Source organism: Sitophilus oryzae, unplaced genomic scaffold (assembly GCF_002938485.1).
Source record: "Sitophilus oryzae breed Bouriz unplaced genomic scaffold, Soryzae_2.0 scaffold_1508_pilon_pilon, whole genome shotgun sequence".
NCBI lineage: Eukaryota > Metazoa > Arthropoda > Insecta > Coleoptera > Curculionidae > Sitophilus > Sitophilus oryzae.
The window spans coordinates 1,648,146-1,663,242 of record NW_022146179.1 but is presented as its reverse complement, the minus strand read 5'-3'; the positions used below and the strand labels follow the sequence as shown (position 1 = coordinate 1,663,242).

General features: G+C 31.9%; 1 protein-coding gene across 1 annotated transcript in view; it reads left to right on the top strand.

The window, feature by feature from the left end:
• Positions 1-15,097, top strand: part of LOC115878378 — a 42,070-nt gene that overhangs the window by 23,878 nt on the left and 3,095 nt on the right. Inside the window, 3 exon segments of the mRNA XM_030894855.1 lie at positions 6,017-6,147; positions 6,149-6,313; positions 10,178-10,457. Coding sequence (XP_030750715.1) covers positions 6,017-6,147; positions 6,149-6,313; positions 10,178-10,457 — 576 coding nt within the window.

Here is a 15,097-nt window from a genome sequence, read left to right as displayed (position 1 = left end):
CTTAATATAATATAAAAAGGAAACTTACATTACTCTACCAAATAAACATTTCACACTATACAAGGTGTTTCAAATAGCTTTGTAAATAACAAAATTAACATATTTTTTGTGTTGTCACGTTGCATAGTAAGTAGTGATTTAAAGCAACACTATGAATTTATATGTATGTTTTTAATGAAATGATGTCATTAGAAAAATATTCTTCTGATTTTACATGATTCAAAAGTACATTACCTTTAACACCAGCGTCATAGAATAATATTTTAGTACTGAGAACATGCTTTAAATTGATAAATAATTTTACTTTTATAGAAAAATAAAATAAAAGGTTTGTTATCTACAAATAAAAAAAATAACAAAATTAATATGCTTTTGAAACACTTTGTTTAGAAAGCAGTGTTTATTTTTCTTAATGTGTTTGTGACGTACTCTATACAAACTTATAGTAGGCAGGCACATTTGAATGATGCACCTCCTCGCAAAAAGTAGGCTTTAATCAAATCATAATAAATTAATAATTATAGCTAACCCGGGCTTCTTAACATCACTTGTGCCGCTCCAGCATTTGCCAGGGCGATGACCGATAGTTTTCTTTTTGATTCGACCCCCTTCCCCTTCCTTTTAATTTAAGAACTAGTGGAATTTTGTTTTTAAACGAAGGGATTTTTGAGGAGTCGTTCGTGAGGAATCGCCTTGGAGGTAAGAAATGTCGCTTTTCGTTCACTCATTCCAGCTCTAATTGCCATTTAGGTACTAACAATTTAAGCATGGTTTTATTAGTAACATGTATACCTGGTGCGTCTGCAAAAGTGGCTCACCCTTATAATTTTTTTAATAAAAAACAAGATTTGGTATGTTAGTATGTGACATAAATTAGGATTGATTGAGGTATTCAATTATTTTTAAAGCATAGCGGGAACGAAGGACAACATGAAATTTTGACCGGCAGTAGAGAAAATGGTTAAAATAAAACCTTTTTAAGCGAAAATTGGACAAATTGATGATTTTTGGGAATAGTTTAGAATATCTTTGGATGAAAAAAGTTATTTACAAAAAAGTATAATTTAAATAGGTTTTTCCTAATTTTCTTCTGATTTTTTGGGGGTCATTGACCATTTGACCTTATGGTTAAACCGCCACTGCTTTATTCCATGACATTTTGACAGAAAATGACATTTGGATTCGAATAACATATCATATTTTGTCAACTTTTAACATTTTTGCTTAAAAAATCGTATTTTAAATTTCAATCTAGAGTGCTTTGACGGGGTTATAAACACTTAATTTTGGTTAAATTTTAATCAAGGAGCCTTGGAAAATAGATCTGATTGTCTAATATTTTTCGTGCCTTGTCATAGCAAGTTAAAAGATACTCAAATTATATTTTTAATCATATCTCAATTTTTAAACAGGACAATATTTCTACAAATAATTTGGTACCACACATTTGGTATTTCGAGTCAAATTGTCTTTATGAACCGCATGTGCATATGCAAAAATGTCAAAGTTGACATATGATATGTCATTTTATCGAATATCATGTATGTCTATCGAGTAAAGTAAAAAAAATACCGAGGGTGTTATTAATTTGTCATATTATACTAACATCTCTACAAAAAAAAAAAAATCCTATACGGGTATTTCGCAACTGCAATGGAAGAAAATCTACAAAATAAAATAGTTATTTTTTTGTAAACACTTCTGCGTTAAACCCAAACGGACACTACTTGTTAGAAGTTATGCTTACAGTAATACAAATTTGCCTAACAAAGAAAAAATGCTTATCGTTTCGGAAAGTTTATCTCTTTCCGTGGTCGGAAGCAAAAAATACAAAGAATAAAGAAAAAAAAAACTATTTAAAATATTTAAATTCGACTATTTGATAGCCTCTAAAAAGAAAAATAAAAAGAGGCTTTTTAATTCAATCTAATTAAAATAAATGTATTGCTCATGCATCTGTAGATGTTAGTAATGTATGGCAATCGCTTCTTTGATTTTAAAAACATTTTTTTTTGTTTGTTAGAGAAGAGGGGAAGCGATTTACCACCGAAGTGTGGGGTTCGATGCGACGATTTTAAAGAACATAACATAAATAAACATAACATACGAAAAATTTAAAAATAATCATACAGAAAGTTTGGGGCTTTTGGTTTTACCTTATTAAGTAATTGTTATCAGGTAGTAATTGTTAATTTTGAAATTTAACTTGATATAATATCATTTTAACAGAACGTCAACGGTTTCTTGTAGACGTATCTGTTTTAAAAAAGTATAATGTTCTCAAATAGTTCAATTTAATTATTTTAAATAGTTTTTTTCTTTATTCTTTGTATTTTTTTGCTTCCGACGACGAAAATAGATAAACTTTCCTAAACGTTAAGCATTTTTTTTTGTTAGGCAAATTTGTATAACTGTAAACATAACTTCTGACAAGTAGTGTCCGTTTGGATTTAACGCAGAAGTGTTTACAAAAATAACTATTTTATTTTGTACATTTTCTTCCAGTGTAGTGGTGAAATACCCATATAGGATTTTTTGGAGAGATGAATACGCCACATATGTATAGACATTTTTATATACTAACATACCAATTTTCGTTTTTACCAGAAAAAAAAAAATAAAAGGGGTAAGCCACTTTTGAGACGCACCCGGTATATAATGTAATAATTAATAATAATAGTAGTGAGATAATAATAATAAAAAGTATTATTGAACCATAAATTAATATTGAAGTAAAATATTTTATGTATAGGATTTTAACAATGTTTGGTAAGTACAACTAATAAAACTATTTTGTAGCAGTTTTATGGGCATACAAATTTATTTTTATTTAACGTATGCAGTATAATTACTCAAATTCAAGGACGCACACAAATTCCGTTCAACACGACCTTGTACACCGAATTTTTCAGATAAAAAACGACACTGAAAAACAAATTTAAAAATACCCTCGTACATATCGGTTTTGTGTAACTAACCGATGCTTTTCAATAATCTGGAATCTAAATTTGTACCTCGACTTCGCCGTGCGAGCCTCGGTTGCGTAACGACGCCTAGTCAAAAAATAGCCAGCGCGCGGATTTATGAGTTTAGACTGTGACGTGGTGCGCTAGAAGTTAGTGGGAGAAGCACCTCTTCTCTCGTTTTTCGTAAACGATTCAATTCGAGCAGCTTCAGTCAGTGGCCGGTTCGCAAAAGTAAATATGGGTAAGCCCCAGCACGATATATCATTATAATTTTAAATTTTCGAAGCCTTAATTTGGACAGTGTGGTGAAACCAGTGGATTTTATTGTTGTGTTTATCTATAAATCAAATTACTTCATTTGCAAACAGTTTAAATTCAGTATTAATTACAAAAATAATACTTTCATTTAATTAAAATTATGTGCTTAATTTTTTTTATTTTCATAATTTTAGGGACTATGATCGTCATTTTATTATAATATTTTTTAAACTTTGAATACATTGTGTCAGGTTTATATGTTTTTAATTTGAGTTATATATTTAATAATTTGTTTTTATTAATGTAAATAAACTGCTATTAATGCAAGTCAATAAGTGTTTAACAATACATAGCTTTTATAATATATCTTTGGATGAAACTAGTCAAAATAATTTTGTTTATTTTGAGCTACCACCCACTGTGTTTAATAATACCACAAATATAAGAATATCAAATTACTCAATTTAAAAAAAAGTAATACAACAATCGCTTTAGATAAGCACTGTTCTTAGTCTCTTTAAGTTTAATAATACATATTTTTGCAAATTTTAGAATAATTATTTTAGTACCCTGATTAATATTTTTTTAATTTTGAACATACTTTCTTGGTAATAGTACTGTACATGCTTTTGATCTAAAATTGTGTGCAGTTTTTATATGCATTGGATTCTTTTGTCCAATCTTGTACTTGAGGACGGTTGTAATTATAATTCAGCAGTAAAAATAAACTGGAATTATTAAAATAATATGAAATGATCTAGAGTCAATTTTTAATGAACCATATATTCATCTCTCTACATTCAAACAAAAGTTATATCATATTTTGTAATAAGAAATAAAGCTTTTATATTTATCAGCAATATATTTAGCTTGGCTACTTAATTTATAATTTAATTATGATTTAATAGAAATGGTTCAAACTTTCAATAGAAAGATTAAGCAAAAAATATATGAACAAAACTAAAGAGACTGCAGAGAGATTTTAATAAGGCTTACTTGAATCTTAATTTTTCAGGGCTATTCTGTTTATTTAACATTTGAAATAAGGTAGGATAGGCTCAGGACTTTGCTGGTTTTGTTTTACGTTGAGTCAGTCAATGGTTAATAATTATATAAATTAATTAAGAGACGTAATACATACTTCTCAAGTTAAGTTAATGAAATTATTTTGTACACAACAAAAATATACAAATATACTATTGAAACAACTAAGTAAAACTCAAATAAGATAATAATAAAATTAAAATATCATAATAATTTTTGATAAGTAGTACAACATAGGCCATAAATGGAAAAACAAAAACACAACTACTATACTCTAATAGTTGTTTATAATTGATTATTTTACTTCTCGCAACAAATGTAATTACTGGAAAAGTTTTAAAAATACTTACTGATTAGTTTCTTGTTTTAATATGAGAACTATTTTTGAAGCCTCTTCCTAACATTTACAATAATCTGACCTGCAATTCAAAACCCGATTTATACACTGTAAATAATTTACCACTCAATTAGATAATAGACTGAAAATAAGTATAGTATTTACAAAAAAAAACACAAATTGCCTAACTCACATTCGCATAAAAACAAAATTGTAAAAAGAGAAAATTCTAAACCAACTGTCAAAAATGGAGATTCGATGACGTCAATGAATGTTTAAAAATAGCAATTGAATTATTTACTTCTATGCAATGTAATTAATGAAAAGATAAATAAAATGAAGTAAAGTAAATCAAAATATTAAGAAAATTAAATAAAGAATTGGTTGAGTCGGCAGAACTAGAAAAAAATGTAAATAATAATTAGTTGTGTATAAAGAATATACCTATACAGGGTGTTTCAAAAAACATTTGCCATCTCTCGTTGGGAGATTCCTCACGGAAAAATAAGATTTATGCTTTTTTGTTTTGTAGCTACAGGGTGTTTACACTAACAGCAATTTTAAATAAAAAAAAATAATTACATAAAACCTAATTTTAAAAAGATTTAACATCCTGTAACTCTGAAACTATGTATATATTTCTATTCCCATGTTTATAGGAAATTTTTTCATTTTTTTATGAAGAATCAATGAGTACCTATTTAAAACTTTAGCAAGTTAATGATATCAAAGTTTTTTAAAGGTTGCTATTAGACTCGAATCAAGGCAAATTAATAAAATTGCGTTTATCTCATCAAGGAGGCCGAAATCTTTTTGATAAGCAAAATATCAAGAGACAACTTTTAATCGGCATTAAACTGCTTACACTATTTTGCTAACAAGAGAAAAAATCAATGGCGTATTTGCTTTTTTTGCAAGATATTCCAGTGATAATCCATATGCACCATATGATATGCATCCCTAGTTAATACGTCGACACTCTTTTAGCTTCAAAATATGTCACATTTATAATAACTTTTACCCTCAAAATTTTATTCGAAACGCTAAAACTACTTGGAAGAAAATTATAATAAATCGAAAAAATATCAAGACTTAAACACTCTGTAGCTATGTTAGCTCGGACCTATGTTAATATGAAAAATAAATCTTATTTTTACGTGAGAAATCTCTCCACAAGAGATGGAACATTTTTTTTGAAATACCCTGTATATAAAAAACAAAATTATTCAAATTTTAATTCATTTTAAGCGACATCATAGATAATAAACTAAACATTTTAGACAATACCATAGTGTGTCCTCGAAAGAAGTCTTCGAAAATTTAAAAAAATCTTAGCACAACCCAAAAAATTCGTGGCTCTAACCCAAATTGTAGACTTTAGTCTTGAACCCTATTCTTCCCTTTTGATTAGCTTACCACGTAACAAAACCGAGACCTTTTGACGCCGATGCCGCTTGGAGAGACCACATCGACCGCGTCAAGGGTCGCGAACCCAGCCAGTGGCCCAGCAACATCTTCCACACCACTTACCCGTTCTCGCGCCTACCCACTCTACTTGGTCTACAGCAAGAGGCCCCCACCAGCTGCCGACAAATACGACCCCCACCGCTCCTGGTTGGACCACTTGGACCGTTTGGCCGAACTGGACAAACTGTACCCGTCCCTGTGGCCTCTTACCGGAAGCAAACTGAGTCCAACACCCATTAAGGTCAGTACCATTTAAGATATACATACAGGGTTCGGCAATAGTGCGTCGGGTATCTGTAGCTTCTAGAATAAAAAAAAACTTAAGAATTTTGTTAAACTGCAAGTCTAAAGTATGTAGGAAATCTAGCATGCATTTCATTCCATATTAGAAAGAACATCAGGATAGATCAATATGAGGCAAAGTTTGGTTTGGTTTGGCAAATAGCACAAGTTTACAAATTCGTGTCAACTTTGGGACCCGAGCAGATGAGAACGATTCTTAACGTTATTTGATGCCCTGAACTCAGATCTTCAATCCCTTTGTCAAGATTGGCTCTAACTTTCGAGTTAGTGCATGGCAGTAGCACTGCGCTCTTATAGCGGCCCGGGTAGTTGACGCACGGTCAGTTGACGACGTTGCATTAAACATCATTTGGATTTGTATTGTGTTTGTGCTGCGGAACGTGTGAAAATGCAGAGAAAACGTTGCAAAGTCGATTCAAAGCCTCAATCTCGAAGGACCAGCTTTCCAGTACTTAACCAAGTTGTTTCCAAAACTGTCATACGCAAAAATCAAAGAAGGAATATTTGTCGACCTGATATTTGAAAACTAATGGCTGACGCAACGTTTACAAAATGTTTAACTCTTGATGAAGCAGCAGCCTGGGCATCGTTTCAAAGTGTTGTTCACAACTTTCTCGGTAATCATAAATCACCGGATTACAAGCAAGTAATCGACAATTTGTTGCAAAATTACGACAAGATTGGAGCTCGAATGTCTCTCAAGATACATTTTCTCCATTCACATCTTGATTTTTTTCCACAAAACTTGGGCGACACGAGCGACGAGCAAGGAGAACGGCTACACCAAGATAATATAGCGAAAATCGAAAGGCGATACCAAGGATTTTGGGACGAAGGCATGATGAGCGATTACTGTTGGACCCTAATCCGTGAAACAGATCTCAAGCAGTATAAAAGACTCAGTTCGACCTCTGTTCATTTCTGATTTATATTGTTTAATTCAACAAATGACCGTTAAGGGTCAAAAATCGTAAAATAATAAATTTATTGAATATTTCGAAAACTAGAACCAATCTTAAAAAATGGACTGCTGATTTGGATTCAACTCCAAAAAATATCTTAGAAATTGCTTTTAGTTGCTCAGGTCCAAAACCGTGTATACTTGTGTAATCAATAGCAGGATTAGTTTGGCAAATAACCAAACAGTATAACATTGAAAATGTTTAGTCTGAAATTTCTCGAAGAGGCGTCTTAACAACAAGAGAAAAAGTACTTCTGCCAGGCATTGCGGAGTCGGTATACTGGAGAAAAAAAACTCCTCTAAATGTATGATTTAAGGAACATAAAAAACATACACTAAGTTGTGAAACAATTAAGTCAAGTATTGCAGATCTATCAGACTATAGACTATGCCAGAAACTGGTGTAAGCTCTAAAGTTTATCGTAATGGAAAAACCGAGCTTGGTTTTAATTTAAAGAATCAATTTCTATATCAAACAATAACAACATCTTTAGCAATCCTAGTATGGAAATGTTCACAATATTACAACTACTTATAAAACGTACCAATCGTTCTCAGTGGAACACCTCACTTCACTCTGGTCTATACATCTTTTGGCTAATTTTACTGAGCTTATAAGCTCAGTTCTTTTAAGATTTTGATTAGTTCATATTTGATAGCGGTCAATGATATGACGTTTACTGAAACATTGCTAATAAATTATCAAACTATAGGATAAATAAATGTTGAAAATTAACACTACTCTTATCTATTTTAATTCTATTCATGCTTAAATTTTCGGTAGTTTATAAATGAACTTTAACAACTTATTGACTGGACAGTTACTCTAATCCAACTGGTGAGTCATTCTGCGGTATGTGTAGTTACTAACCAGTGACTCAAGAAAGCAAACGATCGAGCCAAGGTTTCTTTCGACTGTCAACATTAAATAACGCCAAGGTTATTTATTTACTCGAACGAAAGTTTGTAAATTGTTATTTTTAAAGTCTTTAAAATAACCTGTACGAGGTTTGGAAATGTGTAAAAGCCCGTCTGCACATAATGATTTACCTGTCAGGTAAAACGGATTAATAACTAGTGTATACACTGGAAATTTTACCTGCGATTCTATAAATTATAGCATTGTGTTAGTGAAGTTGAAAAGAAAAAGTCATGGAATTTTACTACAAAATTTTATTTATGGTTTAAATTTCATTATTTGTAAACACACAAAACTAATTGTGAAGATTGTATCGTTTGGTAATAATTGGTAAATGTGCAAGAACATATGAATATGTCGATAACATAAAATCTCTGCCGAAAATTAAATAAATGGCTTTAACCATGTCATAAAAGAGGAGCAAAAAGTGTGGATCTTAACAATCTCCTGAAGGAGATAGTAGAATCTCTGCTGATTTAAGTTGAAAATTCTGACGACACTGACTTCAATGAGGATGATTTATAGTTACATATTATTAGGTATTTTAATTATTACATATACCTAACATTAATTGAAATGTTTTTCTAAACGTGTGACATTGTTTTTTTGTAGTTTTCTTATTTATGATTTGTAACCTGTTACATTCATTTAACAATAAAAACATTAGATTTCTTATATATCTCGTATAATCCAATGTTACTGAAAATAAACTAAAATCATGTGCACTCCCCCGGAAGATCACAACACTGCTATAAAAATCGGAGAAGAACTATTGGAATATGTAGCGGAATTCAATTACCTCGGCTGTTTGATTTCGGAAAACGCCAATATCGACTCTGAAATTCAGCAGAGGATTAGCAGCCCCTTAAGAGCATTCTGGAAATTAAAAGATATCTAGGGTTTTCTACAACCATGACTTGAGCACAAAAACGAAACTTGCAGTGTACCGAGCAATAATAATCCCCACTATGTTATATGGAAGCGAAATCTGGGTGCCGTACCGCCGACACATGAAGGCATTAAACAAGTTGTAACAGAGACACCTTAGACAACTTATAAGAATCAAATGGTTCCATCATGTTTAAAACGTATCGGTCCTTGAAAAAGCTAACTGCGAGAATATATAGTCTTGGTTACAAAATCGTATTTAAGATGGACTGGTCACGTATGCAAAATGCAAGAAAACCGCACACCAAAATCTCTGCTTTACGCTGAGCTTGTAGACGGGAATAGGAGGTCAGGTGGACAACTCGAAAGGTACAAGGATATTTTCCACGAAAACTTACGGGAGTTAACATGCAGAATGACTGGGAAGAAGCAGCTCACAATAGATCGCAATGGAGAACAATTGTAAACTCAGTCAACAGCGACAACCAAAAAGTAAAGAGGCAACAAAGCAATGAGATCTTTGAATGTCCGGATTGCGGTAGACAGATAATATCACGTATCGGGCTTTTCAGTCACAGAAAAGCTCATGAAAGAAAACGCCTTGCGTGACCATCTTCTGATGCGTGTCATATACTCGTCAGCGAGTAATAGCAGTATGCATGTATGTATGTATGTATGTATGTATGTTACTGAAAATGCCAATAACGGATAAATACATAAATATGTATTTCTCTATTGTAATACGAGAGTTTGCTATTGTTATCGACAAACGTACAGGATGTGTTCATGTACAAACGTGATAAAGCTGTCTGAATTTCATTGCAGATATACCCTTAAAATAAAATTAGTCCTATCTTTTGTCATGTCACACTGTATACGACAAGCACAAGACAATCATTATAATGCAAAAGGCGTTTTGCATTTATAATGACGGTCTTGTGCTCTCAATCTTTTAGAAATAGCCTATAATCGTTGATTGAAAGAACTGCTTATTTCCTTCAATCAACGCTATAATATTGTGTTTTCGTTTGCAGCCCGGTCGCTACGCTCCCCGCCCCTCCGAGGTGGCCTTCAACTACGCCGGCCAGCCCATCTGGTCCCCAAGTAAGAGCCTCTTCAGCGACCTGCTCAACCCGTCGCCCTCGCTGCCCATCTCGGCGGTAACGCGCGACCCCTTCTGGTGGGACTCGCCCTCCCTAAAACCGGTGTCGGCTCGCACTCCCTTCGGCAGGTCGCCCTTCTATCTGCGCGACTCCTACCTGTCGCCGGTCAAAAGGACGTTCCTGTGGGACAAGCACCCCATCAGGCCGTTCGGTAAGTCAGCTGCCGGCTACTGACCGGGCACGGATCGATGGTTTTTAATCGATGCGCGTTCAGTACCGTATCGATTAAAGTCGCCGAGTCCGAGCGGTGGGAGAGTCTAATATAAGCACTTTGGCGTAACCGATATATACAGGGTGATTTGCGACGGTGGTAGGTTAGACGTTTATAGAGAACGGGTGATGATTTTTACATAAAGGTGTTTCATCATCGATCTAAATTATTTCCAGCGTTACATCAGTGATGTCGCTTTTATTGAAAAGGGCTTGTATCTTTATTATTTTAAGATGCGTCCAGACCTGACGAGACGAGAGCGAAACGAGCGCGAGACATTCCAAATTTGCCAAGTGTGGACGGGACACCCACGGAGCCTTGTTGCTATCCGTTCTCTGTCGGTTTTGCGATGGCCGATCAAAGAAAGCTCGCGGCACAGTCTGGTATACTACCGATATATACAGTATATAGTCTTTGGTAGGCTCGCTCGACTGCGAGATATTAGCTCTGATATATGAATTTCGACTACATATTTAAAATTAAATAATCTCAAATTTTTTAAATGGTACATCGTATTTATTATCATTTTTTCGGATAGAATTTATAAATTCACTGATAATTTTTACTCTACCGAAATCTAACATTTCTTTAAACAAATTGAATTATTACAAAATCTATTAATTTTAGATATACTTTTGAGACGCTTTAGGTCATCCTAAAATAGGATTGATTGACGTATTCAATTGTTTTCGGTCACTTTCTGTTTCACCGGAAATGACTACAGCTTTTGATTTTTAAATGGCACCCTCGTTATTTTTTTACTTCATTTGATAGAAAATAACATATTGAATAGAATGACATATCATAATATGATATATGAAAGTTAACAATTTATGTCAACTTTTAACATTTTCGCATATGGTTTATTTGATATTATAGAATGCGGTTGATAACAAAAAATTGACTCGAAATATCAAGTGTGTGGTATCAAATTATCCGTAAAAAATGCCTTTTCCAAATAAGCTAATGAGCCATCCTCGTTCCATTTGAAAAAAATGAGATATCATTAAAAATAGGATTTGGGCATCTTTTAACCGGCCTGGACAAGACACTAAAAAGTCATTAGACGATCAAATCTATTTTTCCAAGGCTCCTTGATTAAAAATTAGTGTTTTTAACATAACCATGGCACTCTAGATTCAAATTTAAATTGCAATTTTTTATTAAGCGAGAATGTCAAAAGTTGACATATGATATGTCATTCTATTCAGAATGTCATTTTCTATCCAATAAAGTAAAAAATAACATTTAAAAATCAAAAGTTGTAGTCATTTCCGCTGAAACAGGAAGAGACCAAAGACAATTGAATACGTCAATCAATCCCAATTTATGTCATATACTAATATACCAAATATCATTTTTTATCTGAAAAAATATAAAAGTTATAGGGGTGAGCCACTTTTGAGACGCACCCGGTATAATATCATATGCAAAAAAAGTTTTAAAATATGCTTTTTAGACTTTCCTATAACTTTTCTATTTAAAATTTTGTTCTAAAAACGTTAAAAATAGTATTTTGTAAAAGACTTTTGTAAGAGGGTTAAAGGGGAAAATAACCAAAGGGGAAAACCCGACGATGAATAAAATACGACGAACCAAATAATATATTAAAGATACAAACATTTATTACTGTATGCGTTATTATTTGGCCATTGTTTGTTATATTCAGTTACAATTTAATATGTGTTTGGGTTCCTTTCACTATGATCCAATTCGCTTGTCTCGTTTCAGACTTGCCTCAAAAAATGGATTGAAGATGTCTCGCTCTCGTGTTGCTCTTGTCTCGCTCTTGCTTCGCTCTAGTCTCGTCAGGCCTGGGCGCACCTTTAAAGGGAACACCCGGTATATTCTAAGCGGCAAGATTGCATCGCTGAAAATATTTACATAGATGGAGTAAATGCCTTTTTGTATAAATCCAAATTTTGAAGCACATTCTTCCGATTCTCCATGAACGCCTCATCTTCAATCGCCGTGAATTACTCTATAGAGTAAAGTGTCTTTCGTTAAATTGAAGCTTTGTGTTAAGTCTCTATATTTCTCATAGCAGCAGGAATAATAACAATGTTAATACAAAACTAATTTCGAACTTTCATTGTTTTGAGTTAATTTAACTTACACCACGTTTCGGTCAGATATATTACTGACAGTTATCAAGTGTGAACTGGCTAAGCTCATAATGGTCAGCAACGCTATAGCAATTCAGACTTAATAACAGTCAGCTGATAACATCTGATCAAAACGTTGTATAAGTTAAATTAAATAAAGATAATAAAAGGCCGAAAATCTTTTATTTTCAATACTAAACAATGTGTCTACAGCATTCAATAATAACAACGTAGTATATTTTTAACACTCTTTGTTTATCTTCACCTCTATTAGCCTATGTTTTCCAACAGCGATAAAAAGTCAACTGATTAGATAAAATAAAATTGTTTTAAGTATAGGGTAGTAATTTTAAGAACAAAAAAGATAGCAAGAGGTTGCCTGATAAAATATTCAAAAAATAATCATGTGAGTTAAAACTTTTCGAAATTATATTTAATAATGGCACCCTTATTTCTAGATGAGGCAAAAATAAATCAATTAATTCAACGAAAGACATCTTTAGCCTCGTCTTTAGCTATATTTTTATTTGTAATTATTAACAATAAAGCACGCATTTAACTAATCGTTTAACTTTAACGCTTTAAGCTTAGGTTATTAATATTAGTTAATAGTAATTTTACAATGGTCGTAAATTTATTAAGTAGATTACTAAACACATTTTACTTTTTACTTGCCACTAGTTTCCTAAAAAATGTACATATTTATCTGGGTATATCATTATATTGGGTATATACAGGATGGATCAACGATAGTTCTCAAAAGAAGATCAAATACCTTTATATAAAAATTAATATTTTCTAAAAATCAATATTAAATGTAATGTGAAGGTGGGTTTTGTATAAATATTGCAACATATTATTTTTCTAATACGTTTTAATTACATTAAAAGAATTACTTTTGTAAATATTATAACATATTAGAGAGGAATATTTTCTCATTCCTAAGGTCTACAGGGTGTTTCAAAAACCTTGTGCCTCTCTCTTGGGGAGATTCCTCTCGTAAAAATGAGATATATTTTTCGTATTAACATGGGTCCGATTCTGCTTTGCTTCCTAGCTACAGCGGGTTAAAGTTTTCATCTTTTTTCGATTTATTATAATTTTTTTCAAAGTGCTTTTAGCGATTCGAATGAAATTTTGAGGGTAAAAGTTACTATAAATGCGACATATTTTAATGCTAAAAAGTATCAATATATTCCCCAGGGACGTGCATATGAATTACCACTGGAATATTTTTCTAAAAAAAATATGTGCGCTACTGACTTTTTGTTCTTTTGTTGCCATAATTGTGTACACCTACTGTATGCAGTTGTTTGGGTCATTCTCTGTACTAACCAATGTCATTTATTTAATATAACACTTAATAGATATTTATTATAACATTTCGTTGATATTGTTTATTATAACACTTAATATACAACTTATTAATTCTATTCATAAGTATTTAATAGAATCCAAAAGGTAAAATTAACACCATTTAGTACTTTTACGTAGGTACTTAATGTCTACGTTTGTGTCGATTTCATTTCATTCAATTTTTATAGTATATCTTAACATTACTAAAACAAATATAAAAAAATTAACTCAGTAGTTTGTACCAAGCCAAAGTGGTTAGTAAAAAAATAACTTTTATATGTACATAACAAACATACTATACCGGGTGCGTCTTAAAAGTGGCTCACTCCTATAACTTTTTTATTTTTTTAGATAAAAAAACGAGATTTGGTATGTTAGTATATGACATAAATTAGGATGGATTGACGTATTTAGTTGTTCTTGGTCACTTTCTGTTTCAACGGAAATGACTACAACTTTTGATTTTTAAATGGCACCCTCGGTATTTTTTTACTTTATTCGATAGAAAATGACATTCTGAATAGAATGACATATCATACGTTGGCATGATTTAAATCATGCCAATCCTGTTATTCACACAGTTATTTTTTTTAGACATAGTACATGCTCAATTTTTAATTATATTATTTATATTAAAATAAAGCAATTTTTGAAACTTATTAAGTAATATATACCCAGATTGAAAAATATGCAATATACAGGGTGATTCACAGCCATGGCAGATACAAAAACGAGATTTGGTATTATTATATTATATTGGTATTAGTATATGACATAAATTAGGATTGATTGAGGTATGCAATTGTTTTTGGTCACTTCCTGTTTCACCGGAAATGACTACAAATTTCGATTTTTAAATGGCACCCTCGGTATTTTTTTTACTTTATTCGATAGAAAATGACATTCTGAATAGAATGACATATCATATGTCAACTTTAAACATTCTCGCTTAAAACAAAATTGAATTTTAAAATTCAATCTAGAGTGCCATGGTTATGTTAAAAACACTAACTCTTAATCAAGGTGCCTTGGAAAAATAAATTTGGTTGTCTAATGTTTTTAGTGTCTTGTCCTGGCCAGTTAGAAAATGCTCAAATCATATTTTTAATCATATCTCAA